At 43.7% G+C, this 20,994-nt stretch overlaps 1 protein-coding gene across 2 annotated transcripts in view; it reads left to right on the top strand.

The window, feature by feature from the left end:
- The first annotated feature begins 8,061 nt into the window (after positions 1 to 8,061).
- The window catches only part of prox1a (prospero homeobox 1a), a 42,380-nt gene continuing 29,447 nt past the window's right edge, over positions 8,062 to 20,994 (top strand). Inside the window, exons 1-5 of one of the 2 annotated variants that reach the window (XR_014872448.1) lie at positions 8,062 to 9,658; positions 12,631 to 13,052; positions 13,243 to 13,866; positions 14,225 to 15,451; positions 19,515 to 20,035. Coding sequence is in view for 1 of the 2 variants with exons in the window: in XM_085151814.1 (XP_085007940.1) it covers positions 12,702 to 13,052; positions 13,243 to 13,866; positions 14,225 to 15,451; positions 19,515 to 19,622 (2,310 nt within the window). In the remaining variant the exon portion in view is untranslated. The remainder of the gene's footprint in view (positions 9,659 to 12,630; positions 13,053 to 13,242; positions 13,867 to 14,224; positions 15,452 to 19,514; positions 20,036 to 20,994) is intronic. The other variant, XM_085151814.1, reaches the window with a different exon arrangement.

Genomic DNA, 20,994 nt, shown 5'->3' with positions numbered 1-20,994 from the left:
TCAATAAGTAAAGAAAATATACCAGGTGTCTTGACAGTGGGAAGAAACCATCTAGAAACCTTCACACATGAACAGAAAAAACAAAAGAAAACACAAAAAACAATAAAAAGAAATTATTTGATTTTGAATACATGTTTGTTGTAGCTTGAATGTTCTCCAGTCATGAGTAGACGAGGTTCCTATTTAATAATTTTATCTAGACAAAATTGTCTAGATGAAATTTCTCTGATTAAAGTGAAATTAATGTAGAGATTAATAAATTCAAATATCCTTGTACTAAATAAAAAAAATTCATGGGAACCTGCAACAAATCCCTCTGATCAGATTAATATAATTCCACATGCTAAATGAGGCTGGAATTAAAAGTAATGTGGAAAACATAACTCTGTAAATTGGTCGCAATGTTTCCTAAATGAAGCAACTATCAGTGTCATCAGCGCTGCCATTAATCACTGTCAAAGTAGCTACTATATTATGATAGATAGATAGATAGATATTCAGTGAAATTTGCAGTATATTAAAAAGGCCAACATAAAAAAATAAATTTAAAAAGCTGGAGTCACTGCGTTGGTAATGATGTGACCATCAGTCACGATCTTAAAAGAATTCCTTCTAGACACGTTTACTTCAGCTACACTGAGCTTTACCTATTTAACTATCGTGCTAATTCAGCTTATGTGTGTTATAGTGTCATGAGTGTCCATGCTGCTGCGTTTAATAACCTAAGAACCCCATTATTGGCCGTGTTTTTACCCCAAACTTCTCTGGGTAAATGAGAGCGCCAGGCTGCTTCGGATCAGCCCGAGGCCTTTCCTTGCGTGCTCGGTAAAAGGGGCGGGAGGTAAACCTATGTTATTCAATTTCAATTAAAGTAGAGAAGAAGAGGAAGCTTTAATTGATTGCTGCCATGCCAAAGCTCGCTCTCTTGCTCTTCCTGTGTGTGTGTATGAGAGAGAGAGCCATGCTGACTGTAGACACACACACACACACACAGATGTCCTACTTTTATCCTTGCTTGATTATACTCAGCTTGCTTCCTGTTTATGCTGGGGAACCAAGCGTGACATTTCAGATTACCACTGCATTTTATTTATTATAATTATATAATTGTACATGAAATGCAAGAAAAAAAATGTAATTAGTTATGTCTGCTTCGTGTTTTCTCTTGCCCCCCTCCCCACTCACATCTGCTAAATGACTGAAAAACGGCTCCGAACAGCGATGTGCACGAGATAAAAGAAACGCTGAGAGGTTAATTCATTTTTATCTGTTGTGATTTTTTATTAAATAAAAAGAAAAAAAGTCAACAAACTCAGCCCAACTGTTTGTTTAAGCCTCTGTCCCTGTCCAGAGCTTATTCTAATGTGCCAAGGGCTATCATTATAATACCCCATGCAAATATGGCCATGGTATTACATCGAGTGTAGTTTGATCCCCAAAGTGATGGTGACTCAAAACATCCTGAAAGTCTGCCTGCCTGTTACATTGTTTGCAAAATGACACGGGTCAATAGGCAGATCTGAAACAGGGTAAAAAAGGAAGAGAGAAAACTGCTTTTACTAAGTTTGTTTTTGCTCTTTTTTTGTCTTTTTTTTATCCTTTGTTTGTTTGCATTATTTGTGCTGGGATTTTTCTATTCTGCACCTCCTCGTCCCTCATCGTGCTTTTTTGGCTGAGCTACAAGGTGTTAATGAAAGCGTTTCAGGCAAACATGTTGATTTTTGTTTCCATGGGGATCCAGAAGGCCTCACAATGTCACAGAGGCTTCGGCCAACAGACTGGCGAAAAGCACTGCTGTCTCTTTTTTTTCGCCCCTCTTTTATTCGCCGTTTCTTCTTCTCCACTATCCATTTTCTTTTCTTCTCTTTTTTTTAATGGATTCTTTCTGTTGGTTTAACTCTTCAGCCTCCCCCTCTGTGTCTCTGCCTTTACCGTTTGTTTTCGCTTATCCGTCTTTTTAAAGCATCTCTGTTTCTCTTTTTCGCTGCCACTTTTTCCTCTCGCTCTTTTTTCCTCTTCCTGACCCTCTCTACTCCGCTTACCCCCTTTCTTCTTTTGTTGTCATTTATGTGTGAAGAGCACTGATAAATGAAGACAAACACAGCAGTGTGTGTGGGTGTGTGTCTGAGAGACGGACGCCAGCTCTCTGATAGCATTGTTAGCCTCTCCACCTCTCCTCACTCCACTGCACATCCAGCTACAGGCTTTCTTCCCCCCTCCTCTCCATCCATTCAGGCCCCGAGCCAAGAAGGCAGCTTTGGGGGCCAAGTCAGGCCAGGATGGAGGCTTCATTGTGGGGCTGCAGAGGGCGTTGGTGCTGGAGGATGATCCAGGCCAAGTCCCAGACCCAAGACCCTGATCTGGCTTGCCAGTCAACCCACTAAAGGGCCTTCGTGGCTGGGCACACCATCAGGACAAGAGGGGAGGAGCTGGAGGCTGGAGGTCTCAGCAGCGGTAATGGCGGTGGCTAGATTAAGACCTTCTCTTAGAATCGGCACAATGGAGAAGGTCTACAGCGAAGCTCCGCGCAGACACACACACACACATGCACACATACACAGCGCCTCTATTCAGCTTCGTCCATGTTGCTCATCAGAGGCAGAAAAGCATGAATAAATACATGAGCAGCGTAGAGGCTCCATAGGTCTGATAAAAAGAAAGAACACACATGAATTACTGGGACTGAAAGAAAGAATGGTAAATTGAAAAGAGGAACAGATGAATAATTTCGATGGTTTTGTACTACAGTAATTGTGATGGAAGAAAAAAAAACGAGGGGTAAGGAGGAGGATGAATTATGAAAATCCTCAGTTCCCCTGAGCTCACAAAATGGAATAATTAGGAAAAGTTAGGAAAGAGCCAGTTTGAAAATTAATTGCAACAACAAACTTTCTGAGCTGTGGTGGAAGTTATATCAGGGTTACTGCAGCACACACACACACAACACTGGCTGCTGATGGTTGTGCTCTTCAATCGCAACATGTAGCTATTCTTTAAAAATCTTACTAGATGGTCCCCCTGCGCTATTTATGACAACTGTAATCATTTTAACACAGACTGGTTCTGTTGCAAGTGTTATCAAATCGGTTTCTAATTCATTATAGCAGATAATGCAGTGTTATTTGTGCTGCAGTTCTTTCTAAACATCTGCTACAACCACCACAGCTAATATAATTAACAGCACAACCACTAGCTTCTGTATCACTAAGCATGACAGTATGTATATGAATATGTCATGCATAAGCAGAAAACTTTGGTCTCCGCACCGGCTTCCTGAAGATATCAAGGTTCTGTTTGGTTTCTGTCTTTCTGGATGTTTCCTAATTTAGCCCACTGTCCACCCGCCTGTGGTACTTAATGTAAGGTACACTGTAAACCTGAAAAGGTTAGAATTTAATTTAGTAGCTTAATATGCAAAATAGTTGAAATTGATCAATAATAATATGAAGTAACTCAAATAGAAGGAAATGTTTGATAAACTATTTGAGTCAGTAGGACTGCTTTTTATCATCACTTAATTTATGTAAGCATTGAGGTTTACAGTGTATCATATCGATTTGATATGGACTTTAAAAGTTAATACTTTAAAAGTAATGCTTTACATATTATGTCTGTTACTTCATCCTTTTTGCGCGTGTATTTACAGCAACACGAGCTTTGTGTTTGTTCGCTGCTTGATGTTGTCAGCCTTTATGTTCCTATATATTTCTACTTTATATTTTATCCATCACTCATCTGTTTGTTAAAGCTATGTATAACATACAGGGTTTATTTAAGAGAATCGTCTGCTATGCTTTTAATGCTGCAGCCGTTCACCAGGAACAATCCAAACACTTTTAGGAAAACCGGATACGTGAGTTTCACGATGCTTCCGGTTGGTAGCATAACAACTACAGTGGCTGCAGACATGTTCACAGAACTGTGGGACAATTTGACACACATTTTGTATGTAAAGCTTTATATTCCACCACGTATTTTAACATTTACCACATGTTTTTATGTTTATTACTTAAAAAATACAACCTTTTGAAATCAGATTATTCTTTTTGATACACCCTGTACTGTTTATATGTACTTCCACATATGAACACATTTTGCAATAGATATCACGTCCACAAGTCCATGTGCTCTAAAACACTAAACCCTCTACCAGCTTATGATTTTAAGCGGCTTCACTTGTAAGATCTTGAGAACTTCAGAGTTCGGCAGCTGCACAGCGCAGAAGTAACTGAAGCTACGTGAGCATTTTAAGTGGTGCAGTCGAGTACATCAAGTCTTGTCTTAGGATATTTAGTGATTTAGGATAACATGAAAATCTACATTGTATTTGCAGTATATTATTTGATCTTTGGACCCATACAAATAAGCTGTGGTTAGCTTCTGGGGAGCCCCATTTCACAAATAACTGTCTAATACATCAGGGGTGACAAAGTCTCTGAACCGGCCCACGTGACTGATTGGGAAATGTGAAGGAAGGCATAAATGTTGGCCTTTTAACTGTATTTTGATAAGTCTTATAGCTTTTTCTTCTGATAAAGACTGCTCACATAGCTGTTCGTATTACACCAAAGTAATTAAGTCATAGATAAACAAATAAATGACAGCAAGGGTTCTATTTTCCCACTATCTACTGTAAAAATGTGTGTTTTTTTAAACAATGCATTCAAAGAAAAAATAAAAAGAAACAGGACATTTTCAGTTTTATGATTTATGATTGAGTTTTTTGTTTTATCATTCTTTTTCTCATATTAAAGATGTCTCTTTTTTGCAGTGTGGAGGTGGGAGCTTCACTGGTCTGGAGTTTGACATGCCTGTTACACATTATCATGTTGGAATTTGTATTTTCCTTGATTTAAACTGAACTATTAAGGCATTCAAATTAGAAATAACTGAAGGAATCCAACAGTTTATGACACGTTTAAGGCTGTCTGCATCATTTCTAGTCTACCTGATGAGTAGAATAAAGCAAATACAGATAAATGCATCAACACTGTTCCTAATTTGCTCACTTTGGTGCAACTTTGAATATTTTTAGATGCATTACGAGTGGTAGGATGAAGAAAACACGTGGAAAGCAAAGCAAAGAGAGAGAAGATCAGAAAGTTCACAAGTATAAATAGACCCGCGGGGACACTGTGTGTTGCTTTATTGAGCACTGTTCGTTTCCTTTGTGCCAGCTAATGTCTGTGTTTCTGCTCACAGAGGAGAGTAGAGGAGCCGAGATACCTGGTAATGTCTGCAATAAGACCTTTTCACCACCTCTTACCTCTTCACCTATACTATACGCTACTTCTGTAGTCAAAGTGTGCGTTCATGCTCGCGTGCGTGTGTGTGCGTTTGCATCAGAGCTCTCTCAGAAAGGACCCTGGGACCCTCCTCGACAGTGAGAGCTTTTAGCTCTTCTTCGCTAATGTCCTGAATAATGGCATCTTGATGGAGAGCAGACGAAAAGAGACAGGAGAAAGAGGGAAAGGGTGAGGACAGGGAGAGAGAAAGAGTGTGTCAGGAGGGGGGGGGGGGGGGGGGGGGGGGGGGGACAGAATGAGAAACCTCTGCATCCATCTGTCTTTACCTCCAGACCTCCATCAGTGGCAGGCCTATCATTATTCCCTCACTATGCCCTTCTATTTTCATTATTCCCTTTTTGTGTATTTTTTCAGCGTGATGATAATCCACATATATCTTGTTCTTGCAAAAAGACAGTGCCAGTGTGTGTGTGCGCATAAGGAGTCCTTACATGACATAGCAAGCCTTTTAGCAAAGTGAAATTTTGATGATATTCAAGTATTATTTTGAAGAAAAAGGGACTATGCTGTTTTTAGCGACATTAGCCGAAGCCACTGCAGCAAATCCTCCAGATGCACCTTTAATAACTGCTGCTAGAAAAAAAAATCTACCTCTCTACTTAAAGTGCAGAGGAAAAAGATTATTTTGTGTGTGTGTCCCCCACTCCACCCACACCTTTATTCTGTACATAATTTGGATCTCAAGATCTAACATAAGTCCACTGAGCAGCAGATCTGATGTTGCCGCTTCTTCAGTCTGTGGCTGAAACAGAAAAGTGGAACTGGGAGAAAACTGTCTGAGGCGCGCGAGATAACGCAGGTTCCTCTTTAGCGCCAAAAAGAAAAGCATCACTTTTTCTGAACCTGTGGTGAATTCCATTTATTGCAACAGTTTTCTTCTTCTTTAGCATCACCTCTCACATTAAAGACGTGTACTCACTGCTCTTTGACGACAACTAAAACTACAGTTGTGCTGTGACTCACAGAGCCAGCTTTAACATGTTGGAGCTTCTTCCACATGTTTGCCTGCAGACTCTGATTCCTCCACAGTGTCTGAGATTTACTGGTTTCAGGCTGCCTCAGGTGGTGTTTTCAACTATTTCCCTTCCCTGCCGTGGATCCGAGCTCTAAAGGTGACTTGCACTGTGGGCTGTTTGACCACGACTTGTGTTTGGACAGTCAGTTTGGCTCTTTGGCTAAATCCTAAAACCCCCCCCCCAGAAACAACAACAACAAAAAAAAAAAAAAACGAGCAGTGGGGTCAGTTTGATTAAAAGCCCCAGTGTTGCTGTTAGAGTTGTAAGGTCACACTGGGATGTACTGAGTAAACTATAGAGACTGATCATGGTGACTGACCGTGACCGAAGCACACACACACACTTTCTCTTTCACACAGTTCACACAACTTCCACCTCCTATCCCCCCCCCTCTCTCTCTCTGTTTCACTCAAGTCTCTCTCTCTCCGTCTGTCCCTCATTGAGTCTTCTCGCCCGTTTGCGCGCTCCCGCTCTCGCTCCAGCACCAGGCGCGCACACAACAGACACAGTTTGCGGGGGTCATCGCCACATCAGGCAAGTAAATAAAAGGGAAGTCAGCGAGTTAAACATTAAAGCGTTTATTTTCAACCCAACGCGGTGAGAAACATGTTTCGTGTCTGTGTTACTGCTGTGGGTTTAAATGACAGCACGCAATTACCACGATACGCCATCTAAAACATATATATATTTGTATTACTATATTAGTATTTCTAATTATTGTATTTGAAATTTAACAGTAGCCTCTCTCAGTTTGACATTTCCCCCCCGCTGTTTACAGTTTTCAGCAGCAGCACCGTCTCCTCCTCTTCTGTAAGATAAGATCATTATTCTCCACCTATTCTGGCCTCACACTGAGGATTTTTAAATATTTTATTAGTATTTTATTTTTTTGGTACAGGCCAAAAGGTTTTTTTTTTCTTATCTCTTCAACTTTCTGCTCCTGTGTCCGGGTCTCCCAGATTGGTGCAAATTCGCGTGCGCATTAAGACAAAACAATAATGTGGAAGTTAGCGAACTTCTAAATGGCATCACCCAGTACGCCGTGGCTCAAATAGGTCACAACTTTTATAGCTTATTGTTAAGTGTGTGTGTGTGTGTGTGTGTGTGTGTGTGTGAGAGAGAGAGAGAGAGAGAGAGAGAGAGAGAGCGTGGGTTGGTTAAAAAAGGAGATCTGTGTGCTGTATTCTGGTGAAGTTCAGCTGCCGTTTCTCTTTGTGCTTAATAATGTGGCAGCCGATCATTAGAAAAAGAAAAAGAAAAAATGAAATAAGAGGCCCTGAATGCCTCTGCACGCGAGGACAACCCGCATGGCACGAAACACACTCGTGTCTCCTCGGGGGGGATTTCTTTTTTCTCCCTCTCGCTGATTTGTAATTTAATATTTGTTTGTTTTCTGCATCACGAAGCTGCCACAGAGCGCTTTGAATAATTGCGCCACGAATGAAATGTCCACTTCTTTAATTGAATTAAGTGACGCTGAGGTTTAATTCTGGGGGGAAACTAAAAGGCGGGGTTTTGAAAAAGCATCTTAAAAAAGCAACTTTTGAGATGCGAATTTTAGAGAAGGAAATCTTTCACACACGAAACGCGTAATAAAAAGAGAGCGCAGGAATCTCCAGCCTCGCCTCAATCTAAGGAAGTTTTTCAAAAAAAAAAAAACATCGATTTCGTCTTAAAACGTTTTTCATTATTATTATTATTATTATTCTATTAAGCCAAATGGTTAAATTGTGTGTCTTTTTTTTCTTGGGTTTAATTCAGTTTTTATTTTAAGTCCTCCCCTGAGAAGTGATGTAGACTTCCAAACAGTTTAATACGCACTGTATAAAATTAAAAGACTCATTTTGAGACTCTTAAAAAATCACAGGTGTTTTTCATTAACCTCTTGTGATTCGGATTTACTCGTCTGATCTGTGAAAACGGTCAGTGAAGTTCCGTGAACCTCCACACTGTAGGAACGTGACGGCAGTAGCAAACACACATCTCCAACAGATTTTTCCTTCTGCAAATAATTTACACCTCTCACATAAAAACCGCAGTAAAAGCTAGAAGCTTTAAAGCGATATTTCAAATCTGGGTGAATCTCCTGGATCTGTGAGCAGCTCGTGGCTTTTTAAAGGCCCATGTGCGTGATTTAAGCTTAGAAATATTATGCGTTCGCCCCCGTTATTCTGTTTTATTTACAACTCTGCCTGCTAGAGGACAGACACCGGCACAAACACAGAGTCCTCCAGCTCTTAAGCCTCTGCTCTGCTGAAGTGCCCTTGAGCAACAGCGCGTCCCTCGCAGCTCCAGGTGTTCCCTGACCTCTGATCTCTGGATAAGAAGGGAGTTTTCCCATCAACCAGCAGCAGCGGGGTGTTTGTCTGAGTCTCGGTAACTTTCTTTACGCTGAGCGGCACAGAGGTCTCCGATTGCGCACGCGCAATTAAAGATGAACAAAAAGTAGTAAATGAATGTTTTGTTTTTTTAATGCAGACGATGAACGCAAAGAAACATTAAACGAATTAAAGCCAGTGTTTATTGAATCGTTAATGACACAGCTGAGAACATCCAGCACCAAACCAGCTGTCACTCAAACTCTTTTTTATTGAAAAGCAAATTATTTTTAAATCCTGCTATTAACCATATTAAAACAATAAAAGTCACGTGATGCCTTTTAGATTGAACTCAAAGTATACATTTATTCTAGAAAAACCAAAAAAAGGAACTTTTGGAGAAAGACTGGTGAACTGACTTTCAGTTTACCCGCCGCGTGCTCCTCTCTCCTCTCCTTGCTCTGGGAGCGCGCTGTTAACCGCGGGGCTCCTTATAAATAAAATCCACCGTCCCCGGCTCCCCTTCCTTATTGGTCAGGTGGAGCCATTACCTCACTGTGTCGGCCGGTGACGCAGCGTCTTCACGTATCCTTCACGCGCGTCTCTTCTTGTTTCTTCACTGAGAGTCTTGCCGTCGGTCAGAGACGAGCCGAGGAGTGCCGGACGGAGCGGGTGCGCTCGATACTAAACACTTCCCATCCCGGGAGGAGAGCGGCGCTCTCTCTCCCCCTCTCGCGCGCTCTCTCTCTCTCATTCTCCGCGTCTCTCCTATCGCTCTCTATCGTGCGCACACTTCTCCGCGAGCGTCTCTCTGTTGTCTCCCTCTCTCTCCCGCACACACAGACACGCTCACGCCCGCGCGCGTGCACGCTCTTGCATACGTCTCCACTTTGCTGTAGTAAATTACGGCATTGATCTCAACGGCGAGCGCGGATCTGTCTCTCGCGTTCGCATCCCGTTTCTTTTTTTCTCCCCTTCTCGACGGAGCGACTTGGAGAAAGGCTCGAGAGAGAGAGAAGTAAGTACAAACTCTTATTCTCCGTGTTTGTGTCTGCTGCCTGTTAGGAACACGCGTGGCTGTGAATAACCCGAGTGCAACTTCACTCGCACTGCCTCCAGTTCGTGGACATCTTTTGCCTCACAGCTTCGATCCAGATGGCTCAGTTTAATCTCGGGACTGTTTTACAATCTGCTTCTGCTGAAAAACAAAACACAAAAACAGGCCGACTGTGAGGAAGGACTTTTAAAAAAATGATACATGAAAGTTTGTTTGAAATTTGAACTCAGACTCTTGGTTTTATTTGGTTTTGTCAGCGCGTGTGCGCGCACACACATTCCCTTCTTTCGCGTTTTATGGCAGGTTGATGGATAATTTTTATTTTGAAGGGGTAAAAATCCAGTTTCTTGTTATCAGTTTTGCAATTAAAGCCAAACGTGGGCGGGTTTCTCTCTTCCTTCTTTGCTCTTTATCCAGTTTATTCACTTTAAACTAAGAGAATAAACGGCGGGGGTGAGTGGAAAAGCCCGTGTCGTGTCATGATCGTGGGCTAATGGTTGTTTGGAATATGACTAAGATCTCCGTGTAAGTGTGGTCCACAGTCTGTTTCCCCCTCGGACTGTGCACGGCTTCGCTTTCCGCTCAGAGCGCACACAGCGAGCTGCAGCAACAAGCTGTGATCGCCTTCACTTTTTAAGCTTTCCCCGTTTTTAACTCAATCGAGACAAAACGAACTAAAAGAAGGAACAAAACAAGTGTAATATTTAATTGTTTTGTAAGTATTTATGATTTGGAACTATTACATTTACATTATGAAGGCAAAGGTATTTAAACGGCAGTTTAAAGTTAAAAAGTCACGTAGCGCTTTGTATTCCTTTGTGAATTGAAATCTAACATTTACACGTATTAATCGCTAACTTCCAATTTCAGTTCTCAATTACAGAGCCAGATATTCCTGCCCTTTAATTTCAGATTAAAACAAAAGTTTCAGTTTTGAGCCAAAAAAGCCACACACACTCTCACATCTCCTTTTTCTCCACCTCACCTTCAACAGAAGCTCATTTTAAAAAAAAAGAAAGAAAAGTTCATCCAACTTCTATTAAAATTCATCTGTGAGTAGATGAACCTTTGGAGCTGCTGTGTATTTCTGAGGTGTCCCTGTCTTCTGTTTGTTTAGTGTTTTATTGAAGCGGTCAGACCCGGGCATTCTCAACTTGAACTAAGACGCCAGTTTCAAAATAGGTTGTCGAGCTCTTTGGACCTCACTAATGTAAACTGTTTGTGTCCCTGTTTCCCTGTGTGTGTGTGTGTGTGACAGACCACTGCACAGAGTAATGCTGAAGAACCAATAATGCAAACACAGACCAATGTGTGTATGCATGCGTGCTCAGTATATGTGTGTGTGTATCTGGGTCAGTCCCTGGCTCTGCGCTGAGGGAACATGTTTTTCCTGAACACCTAACAGCAGCAGAACTGGCATAAGTCATATTCAAACTAACCATTCTCATTTGGTAATGGCCCCAGCAGGAACACGCCGGGGTCTGCTTTGATCGGCTGCTGCTGACTGATGCAAAAGCATCTTGTTTTTCCGAGCGTATGCGTGTGTGTGTGTTTAGTCTTTTTAAATCCTTTCTACAGCAGTGTTTGAGTGTATTTTGCAGATGGGCCTGAAATCGTACCCGTTTCTGGCCAACGTACGAGCTGCAGAACTGTTGTTGTAAAGCTGGACACTCTTAATTTGTGAATCATTTCCCTAGTCTAGAAACTGAAATCCTTTGCAAAACAGATGCAAACACGTAACATGGGAAACACTGTCTGTGTTCACCAGTGCAGGTACAAGTGCAAACAATTTGCGCCTGCTTGAAAACAGACGAGCTGAAATGTTTTAATTGTTTTTTTTTTCCTTCACAGTTTGAAAACTTTGTGGTTTGCACTCTTGTGCATCTCATTTTGTGTGATTCAGCTATGAGGCAACTTCTGTAGGAATGAAAAGCAACCTATTGCACAGGTAGTGAAAGCTCTGAGCTCTGGGTGTTTCCAATGCTTCAGCAGAGAAACTTAACCTTTCACGGTCACTGTGCGTGCCCCTCTTTGTGTTTGCCATATAGCAGATAAGCCCCACTCACACATGGCAGCACGAGAAACCCACTTTTAATTATTCAGCTCATACAGCATGTGTTAATAACTTTTGTGTGTGTGTGGGGGGGGGGGATAAAATAATTTCACAAACAACTAAATTCACTGCAAAATACAACATAAAAATGTATTTCTTCCAAATCAAAAAGAAGCAGAAAAAAATCAGGCAGATCATAAAGTGAGGGGGAAAAAAACGGGTTTATTTTTCTTCACAGTGGAGTTGAATGCCCTCTGTCAGAGAGCTTGTCAATTCTTCACAGCTTCTCACAAGATGCAGAAATCAAGGTTAGCCCCCAGGAGACGAGGAGGAAATGGGAAATTATTTTGGTTATTACAGGCAGGTGTTACTTCTCTGCGGGAATATCTCCTTGAACTATTTTAAAGAGTGTGTTGTTTCTCGCTGTGGTTCCCTTGGCTTTTGGTCAAGAAATGAACCGTGTCCTGTTTTTGTATTTCTCCAACTGTTAGATCAATAAAACAAAGAGCTTCTCCTCTTTTTCTTTAAATTCCTTTAATTATTGTGTACGCTGATGCTTCATAAAGACGACAGAGATAGGTTTTTCTTGTTGTTTTAACAGCAGGTTCCTTTTTTATTACCTGTCGTCATCCAGTGTCTCTAAAATGTGTTAAATTTACATTGTTAGTGTAATTTTCTAATTCAAAATGAAAGTTTTTTTGGAGAGAAGGCCACTGATTTTTTGTCTTTAAATATAATTACCAATTTCAGCAAGTGGGCTTCTTTCAGATCCTTCCTGTCTGTAAAACCGGAGCCACGTAAGACAGATCAGAGGTGGAAATGAGAAGTTTCGTTAACTGCCAGTAAAAGGTGTTTCCTCGTGTTTGTTGTTGTTGATCAGGTAACTCCTCTGATCCTGTGTGCGTGTGTCTGTGAGGACCCCTGGTCATGTCTGCTTAGCTGCCCTGCGTGATGCCTGATCATGACAGCACCACCCTCCTAACGAGACAGACCAAGCGGCGACGTGTTGACATCGGGGTGAAAAGGACTGTGGGTAGCGCAATATTCGCCCGCGCCAGGGACACCCTGATCGACAGAATGAACCAATCCCACGGCCCCGATCAGGACGACGACTGCTCGCTGGTCGGTCACAACCACGGGGCAACCAACGGTGATGGCGAGAAGTCGAACGTTCTGAGAAAGCTGCTGAAGAGGGCGAACTCATACGAGGACGCCATAATGCCTTTCCCTGGGGCTACGATCATCTCTCAGCTCTTGAAGAACAACATGGGGAAGAACGGAGGCAGTGACTCGGGTTTTCAGGTACAGAGAAACACACGGAAACAGGAAGTAGTTAGAAAATGAATAAATGTCACTATTTAGACACTGTTTCATTGAATCTTTCTCTCTTTTTACCCTTCCAATCAACCAAGAATGTAGTCTTAAGTCCTCCTTCATGGATCTGTTAAATTATTCATTGTTATTAAGTCAGTGCTGCTGTCCTTCATCACAGGGGAGTGGTGCTCTGTCCAGTGGAGGCTCAGAGATCCAGGCCGAGGACGCCTGCAGCAACTCCTCCCGTGATCGGGACAGCCCGTCTGACTGCCTCTCTCCTGGGCCTCCTCTGCCCCCTCCATCTTCCTCCTCCTCCTTCGGGCGGCCACCCCCTCCTACAACCCTCAACTCCCACGCTCCCTCTCAGCCCCTCTCCCTTTCCTCCTTCGAATTGGACCGGCTGTCCGACGAGCACCTTCGTGCCAAGCGCGCCCGTGTGGAAAACATCATCCGTGGCATGAGCCACTCTCCGCTGGTCCGACCCAATGCCGGCGACCACAACCAAGAGAGCAACCGCGAAAATGAGAACAGCAGCAACAACAGCAACAGCAGTAACGACAACAGAGGCGACGGCAACGGCCACAGCACCAGCAGTCACAGCCGGAGCGACTGCCCCTCTTCTCTGCTGAGCTCGCCTGGCTCACGGGGTGGCATGGTTGGAGTCGGCGAGGTCTACAGGGAGAATAAGAGAAAGCAGCGCCTGCCACAGCAGCAGCACAGCTTCACCCAGCTGGTGTGTTCCAGGCAGGAGCAGAGGCAGGAAGAAAGAAGGCAGCTCAAGCTACAGCTGGAAGACATGCAGGTTGGTAGTGGAGTAGTTACTAAAATATAAGAAACACATTGTTGGTTCCTTCCTCTGTAGTTTTTATGATTTAAAACTAGGACGTTCTCCAGAGTTTGAGGGTCTAGGCACCGAGAAACATGAAGCTTTCACCTTTACAGTCTAATAAAGGGCGATTGTCTTTTAAGCATAACAAAGAATCAAACGTTTAATATATTAATGTCGGCTCCTTTGCTCTTTACGACGAGAAAAATAAAATAGGTGATGCAGAAAAACATTGGGTTACTTATTAGCTGGTTAGGTACAAAACAGCAACAAGAAAATATTTTATGTCATGAGTTAAAGAGGTTCTTCTTTGCATTGTCTTTCCTGTGCTCAGAAACAGCTCCGTCAGCTTCAGGAGAAGTTCTACCAGATCTACGACTCGGAGACTGAGGAGGAGGAGGACAATGGTGAGAACGGTGAGCCTGACCGAGGTGGAGAAAGAGAGGAGGACGGAAACTTGTCAGAGGACAGCATCCGCTCTGACGGACTGGAGGAGCGGCACAGAGAGAGGGGCCGGCGCGGCCACGACGACCTCTCCGAGCTGGACCCGGGTCTGTTCCTGGACCGGGCACGGGCCCTCCTCCGAGAACAGGCCTTGATAGATGGAGAAATGGAGGAGGATGTGGACAGCAGGGAGGACGAGGAGAGGAACGGCGAGAGGGTAATGAAGAGGAGGGGGGCGGTGGGGGCAGGAGGAGGAGGGGGGAGGCAGTTAGCCGAGACTCTGAAGCAGGAGCTGAACTGTGCCGTGTCGCAGGTTGTCGACACCGTTGTCAAAGGCTTCTCCTCGCCCAAACAGGCCATTAATCACCATCATGGCTGCCACAGCAGCACGCCGGCCGCGCCTTCCTCTTCCTCCAACTCGTCCTCCTCGTGCCCCCCGCCTTTTGGCCCCATGCCCTCCCTCACCCCTGACTCTCGATTCGGTGGCGGCGCTTTGGCCCTCAGTCTGAACAGCGATGGCAGTCCCACTCCTAACTACCACTCTTCCAACCAGAGGCTGCACTGCTTCGGGGACGTGATTGTCCCGAGCCCGCTGGATTCGTTCGGCGGCTTGAGCGGCAGACTAAGTGGTGTGCCAACGCCCAACGACCAAACAGAAGCACTGCCTCTGGTGGTGCGAAAGAGCGGTGGAGGAGGAGGAGGAGAAAACGCCGAACCCTCTCTTCCCCCTCCCCCTCCTCCTCACCATCCCTCTCTCCACCCCACTCCCCTCACAGCTTCGCTCGGGTTTAGCCCTCCATCCTTCCGCCACCCGTTCCCTCTTCCCCTCATGGGCTATCCCTTTCAGAGCCCCCTGGGGTCACACGGGGGTGGAGCCGGGTACCCTCCGGGGCCCAAGGACCACCACCGGTCCTCTCCCGATTCGATGGACATAACTCGGGAAACCAGCCTCAGAACCAAAATGGCGTCCCTGGCGGGAGGCCATCTTGGTCACCATCACCACAGGCAGAGCTCCCCAAACCAACACGGCCCAGAGGGTCTGTCGCTATCCCTCATCAAGTCTGAGTGCGGGGACCTGCAAGACATGTCTGACATCTCGCCCTACTCTGGCAGCACCGTATCCTTATTCCTGAAAGGTTTAGCGCTCGTGAGTCTGTGTGAGCGCCTGTGTTGCCTTACATCTGCAAAAGCTTTAGCGCTAGAATCGAAAACATTGTGTTCATCCAAATTCTGCACCAGGCTTGAACTGTAGGCTGGTTTTGTGCATTAAAATTAGCAACAATCTGCCTACCTGAAACTTTTAATAGCAGCACTTAGGCTTTAGAGTGTGTGGCTGATGGACGGTATAGTCCCACACTGCAGTGCACAAAGGAAATGAGGGGCTTCGCCGGTAGAAAAACAAAGATAGGATGAGAACAACAATGAGATTATTTTTTAGTTTTTTGCATTTGATCTTATTTCTCTTTCCCACATGAGTCACATCTTCAGTCAACACTGTCAAACACGGAGACATGTTAGAAGCAGCAGCAGCAGGAGGAGGCAGCAATAGTCGCATAAATTCTTTAATATCAATTAATCTGCATTAATTGGTTCCTCGTCTGAGCCTCTTGTTTCCTAGCTGAGTGGGGAAGATGAAACGGACGCGCCCGGTCTTGCAAGAGGGGGAAGATTAAACAGGTCGTACGCTGCTCTGTCAAAGCCCTTTTAAGTCTATGCAGCAGGTTTTGGTGTTTAAAGGTGCTGAGAAAGGCTTGTGAGCTCCCTCTTCAACACACACACATACACACACACACACACACACACACTGTTACCACTGTCTGAGACACTATTGTGCTGTTAGGTTCGCTTTCATCACAAAGACTTTGTACATAAACGCTCAAAGCAAATCATATTTCACTTTGTCTGTGTGTGTGTGTGTGTGTGTGTGTGTGTGTGTGTGTGTGTGTGTGTGTGTGTGTGTGCAGGGTAGGTAAGACCTCGTACATAGGAGCTCAACGTAATCATATTTCAAAGAGCAGGAGAGGGGAACAGGCAAATGCTTGGCCTTACTGACAGACACTTTCTAAATGTGTGTTCTTCAACCTTGTGGGCACACATAAAGAGAAGTGTAATATCTCAAATGTACACTTTAGTTTCCTTTTTATGATTGTTAGCAGGTTGTTCTGGGACACTCCTACTCACTTTCATTTGTTGGCCTTCGGTCTCGGTGGCTCGACAGCTGTGTGTGTTTTGCTTCATACACACACACATGCACAAACACATCATCTTTCATGGCGTGTGCATGCGGACAGGTGTTTGCAGGTAGCTGTTTATCTTCTTGTTGCTAACGTTTCATATGGAGAGGGCTTCTCCCAGCCGCTGTGCACACACACACACACACACACACACAGGGACTCACGCATGCATGCATGCATGCAAACACGGGGGCGTGCGTGAAAAACACACGTTTGAACAACAAAGTGAAAAGAAAAATAAGACTTTGAACCCGATAAAATGGGAACTCCTTGCAGCTGTGGTGGGGATTTGATCACAGCGTCATCTTCAAAGCCAATTTAGATGTTGCTTTAATTAGAAAAAAAAAACAAAAGAGAGAAATATTTGACACGTCTCTTGATCCTGCTGAGCCGTTTCATTCTAAAATGCTCTCCCATTCATTTGGCCGAGAAAAAAGAAAAATCTTTGAAAGTGGACATTAGTATTTCAAACATACTGAGCACCACCCTTCAAACCCTCCTCCCTCCCTTCTTTCTTTAAACTATTCACTTTTATAAGAAATGCATCGTTTTGAATTTGACAAAGCAGAGAGAGCATTCACCTTGGGCTCAGGCTCACAAACTGTTGCTTTAAATAACACAGGAAAAGAGAAATAAGACCGCGAGGACACGTGTGTCTGTTTGTCAAACATACATAATACGACAACAGTTCATAAAACAGATCTCATAAAACAGTCTGTCATGAATTTCAGTACGCAAATATAAAAGAATAAAATCAGGCCATGAGAAGAATTTTGGATATTTGAGGATTAAACTGAAACAGTTGAGCTGCATTCAGTGAAAAAATGTATGTGTGCATGTAAGCGTCCGATTCTGATAGCTGATTATCCTTACACTTGCAAATTACACACCCATCCGCCGGCCTACTTAAATTATTTGTCATTACATACAATTAACAAATAATTACATACAACATTTACTGTGGAAATTTGCTGAAGCAAACAGGAATGAGCACCAGATATGCCACCAGGCTAACACTTTGATTTTCCTTGGGTATAAATCTAAAGCATACTCGTGTCATGTATCCATCCAGATTGATTTGGAGTGGTGTTGCCCAGTTTTGGAGAAAGTGTCCACCTTTTCTTGAACATAATTGCACTCAACCAACGATGTCTACAAGTCATGACCTGGTTAATTAGAAAAAAAAATCCTGCTGTGAACAGTCACATTTCTCAAATTTGCCTTTTTTCATGTTGTTTTCTGTGTCTAGTATAAAGCAGAGTAGAGACGACATGGTGATTGCAATCTTGGTAGCTGTAAGGTCTTAAGAAAGACTTGCCTTTGCACTGATAATAGCTAACCTTAAAGACTCGCATGCACCCTCAGGTCTGTGTGTCTTTAAGCCTTTGTGCACAGCTGAGCAGATGTCCTCCATTCATTTATAAATTTATTCCCTCCTCAATCTTTTCTCCTCCCAATCCCCCCATTCACACACCATAACACACATACACCTGGTAACAAGGTCAAGTTACACCTGATACGGTGAGCCCCCACGTAAACCATCTCTGTCCCTAAGCAGAAGTGGCAGGTACACACGCACGCGCACGTATAGGAAAGGAGGAGGAAGAGAAGTGAAAGAATAAAAGACAAAATGTGTTTATTCAGTGACTCACTTTAGCTACTATTACACGCACACAAACACACATGCACATCACTTGGCATTTATTCATTATTATATTGCTTCACACTGTTTACTCTGAGTCATGTTGGGTGTGTTTAAATGTGTATGCGTGTCCACAAAAAATAAGACAAAAAACAACAACAGTTGATCTAAATGCACACAAACAGTGACATGTTGGCATGAATGTTAACTAAGTGATGGTGTTGTTGTCCGCTGACCGGACGTATCTGCTGCTAAATGAATGATGGATGACAGCGAGGCTCACCTCTAGCTTCTGATATGGAGAGGCCTTTTTAACCGTGTTGTTGGGTCATGTTAATTAGTAGCACGAAGTCAGGACAGCTTTTTAGGTCGAGACAGACGACGGTGTGTCTTTTTTTTATTGGCCTTTGAAGGTTGACGGGTAGATACAACAACAAATTGCAAAAAGCTGACAAAGTTAAATCTCTTGTCCCAAAGCTGCTCTTTTTCTTTTCTTTTTTTCCACATCTTTTTTTTTTTTACACTTTCCACTCCTGATTGCTGATGCTAGTCTCTCCCTCTTTCCAGCCATATAGGGCCCCTGGGGTTGTCTTTATGTGTGTATGTGTGTGTGTTTCTCTGTGTGCTAATTGACCTTGCAGGGGGTTCCATTGATTGCCTCATCTTCTCTGATAGATTATAGGGCTGTTAATGTGGTGGGGAAATGGCAGCGTGGTGGGGCACAGCTGTTGTCACGCACACACACGCATGCAAACACACACACGTGCGCATACACACCCACTCGGACACACGGATACTCTTGGCGCCCCTACAACTGGGGCCTGCACAATTATTATTTTCGTTGTTGAGACAGTGGGATGGGCAGAGTCTGCGAGATGCTGGGATTTGATCAAAAGCCAGCAGGTGCTTGTGTTTGATTTTTGCTCCACACCCGTCACAGAAGTGGCTTTGACTTATCAGAGTTTCTGCATTTAAAACTAGTCACTCCTTCCTCGCAATGTGGTAGTGAGCTTTTCTCACAAATGCTTTTGGAAAAAGAAAATCATCCCCCTCTGATTGGTCGCTCTACAGTTACAGAGTTTGTGTTAGAAAAAGGAATACATACACACTGAAAGGTTTTCAGACTTCAGGTGGGTTGGATGTTACATTCACATGTAACGAGTGTGGTCTCACCACTGTCGTGGCAATTCCTTAGCCAAACTTAGACAAGCATAATGTGGAAATGTCCCTCCACTGTGTTCCTCAAAAGCTTTGGTCCACAAAAACAAACCGTTTACTGGTTCCTTGACCCTGTTAATGCTCAGATTCAAGAGGGCCTGTCTCCGAACCACCTGAAGAAGGCCAAGCTGATGTTCTTCTACACCCGCTATCCCTCATCCAACATGCTCAAAATGTACTTCTCTGACGTCAAGGTAAGACCTCTTCCCTCACTTTTCTTTTCCTTCTGTTTTCTTTAATGAACCTCCTGCAGCTGCTCTCTACAAATCTTATTTTTCTCTTTTATGTCAGTCACATTCAAGTCCCCTGCTCAGTTTGTTTAACTTTAGTGATTATAACACTTTTTTCCCACTGGATCCACAGTATGTACTTCTCTTGGGAATCTAGGATAATTATTTTAGTGAGGGCTGAAACTCCAAACTAAAGACAGATTATAGTTTGTAGTATCAAACTGATCTGTGTGCACAAGATTTTGTCTAAGTTGTTCAAACTATGCAAAATAAAAGTTGGGCTATGCGCTTTAATATGTTTCTGAATTCTCAAGGTGAAATCCTCAAGGCGCACACATGCAATTGTCAGGAGAACAGACAGACAAAGACAGAAAAAAGTGAGTGACTTTAAATAAGAAGAGCTATGAGTACTGCAGACTCTCTCAGGTCAAATATGGACATTAATGTTGGGAATGTAACGGCATCCTTAGAGTCCGGGCTCCAAAAACGCACTGGTGTATTTTTCTGACTTGTGTGCATTTTGCTGTCTGATTATATTCAGCTATATCGCACCATTAAACTGTGTGTGTGTGTGTGTGTGTGTGTGTGTGTGTGTTTGTGCGGTGAGACCCTAGAGCGCAGATGGGTGCTCCAGTCTGTCACGTCTTTGTAGCATAATTAGAGTTTCTGGCCTTAATCGGCCAGGGGTAGGAAGGAGGGGTGCTAACGCCCACTTTCCCTCTCTTGACACACACACACACAAACTGTAAGAGCCCTCCCACCCCCCCACCCCTCCCCCCGTAATACTCATTTTATCTCCCTGCCACCCACAACCCATGCATATACACTAACGCTTTCACTCTCACTCTCAGTAACGCAAAATGAGAAGCTGAACTTTTCTTTAAACACGGACACGGAAACAAGCACTGCGTGTGCGCTCTTTTGACATTTGATGGGATATGAACGGAAGTAATAGAGTAAAACTGATCAAGTACATAAAGTCAAGAAAAAGAGAAAAAAGTAGAAGACAAAGTGTGTGCGTGTGTGTGTGTGTGTGTGTGTTGGACGGCTTTGAGAAAATGACAGAGGGGAGGGGAGAGCAAAATGAAATGGATGACAGAACAACAGAACAACAGCTTTAAAACAAAGACGGCGATTGTTTCGTGTTTACAGGCTGCTACGTGTTTTGCAAAGGAGCATACGGCTCCTCGACAGATTCAGGACGCTGTATTCAAATGAGCATAAACGCAGACACACACACCAGCTGGCCTTTGGCTCATATCTGCGGTGACCACTTCCTTGTGGCAGTGCCACATCCTCATTGGCTGCCATGGCAACAGGGGTCGCCGGGACACCA

This window comes from Neolamprologus multifasciatus, chromosome 23 (genome assembly GCF_963576455.1).
Source record: "Neolamprologus multifasciatus chromosome 23, fNeoMul1.2, whole genome shotgun sequence".
In the NCBI taxonomy this organism is placed as follows: Eukaryota; Metazoa; Chordata; class Actinopteri; order Cichliformes; family Cichlidae; genus Neolamprologus; species Neolamprologus multifasciatus.
The sequence above is the reverse complement of the archived record's forward strand: the minus strand, read 5'-3'. Positions and strand labels throughout refer to the sequence as shown.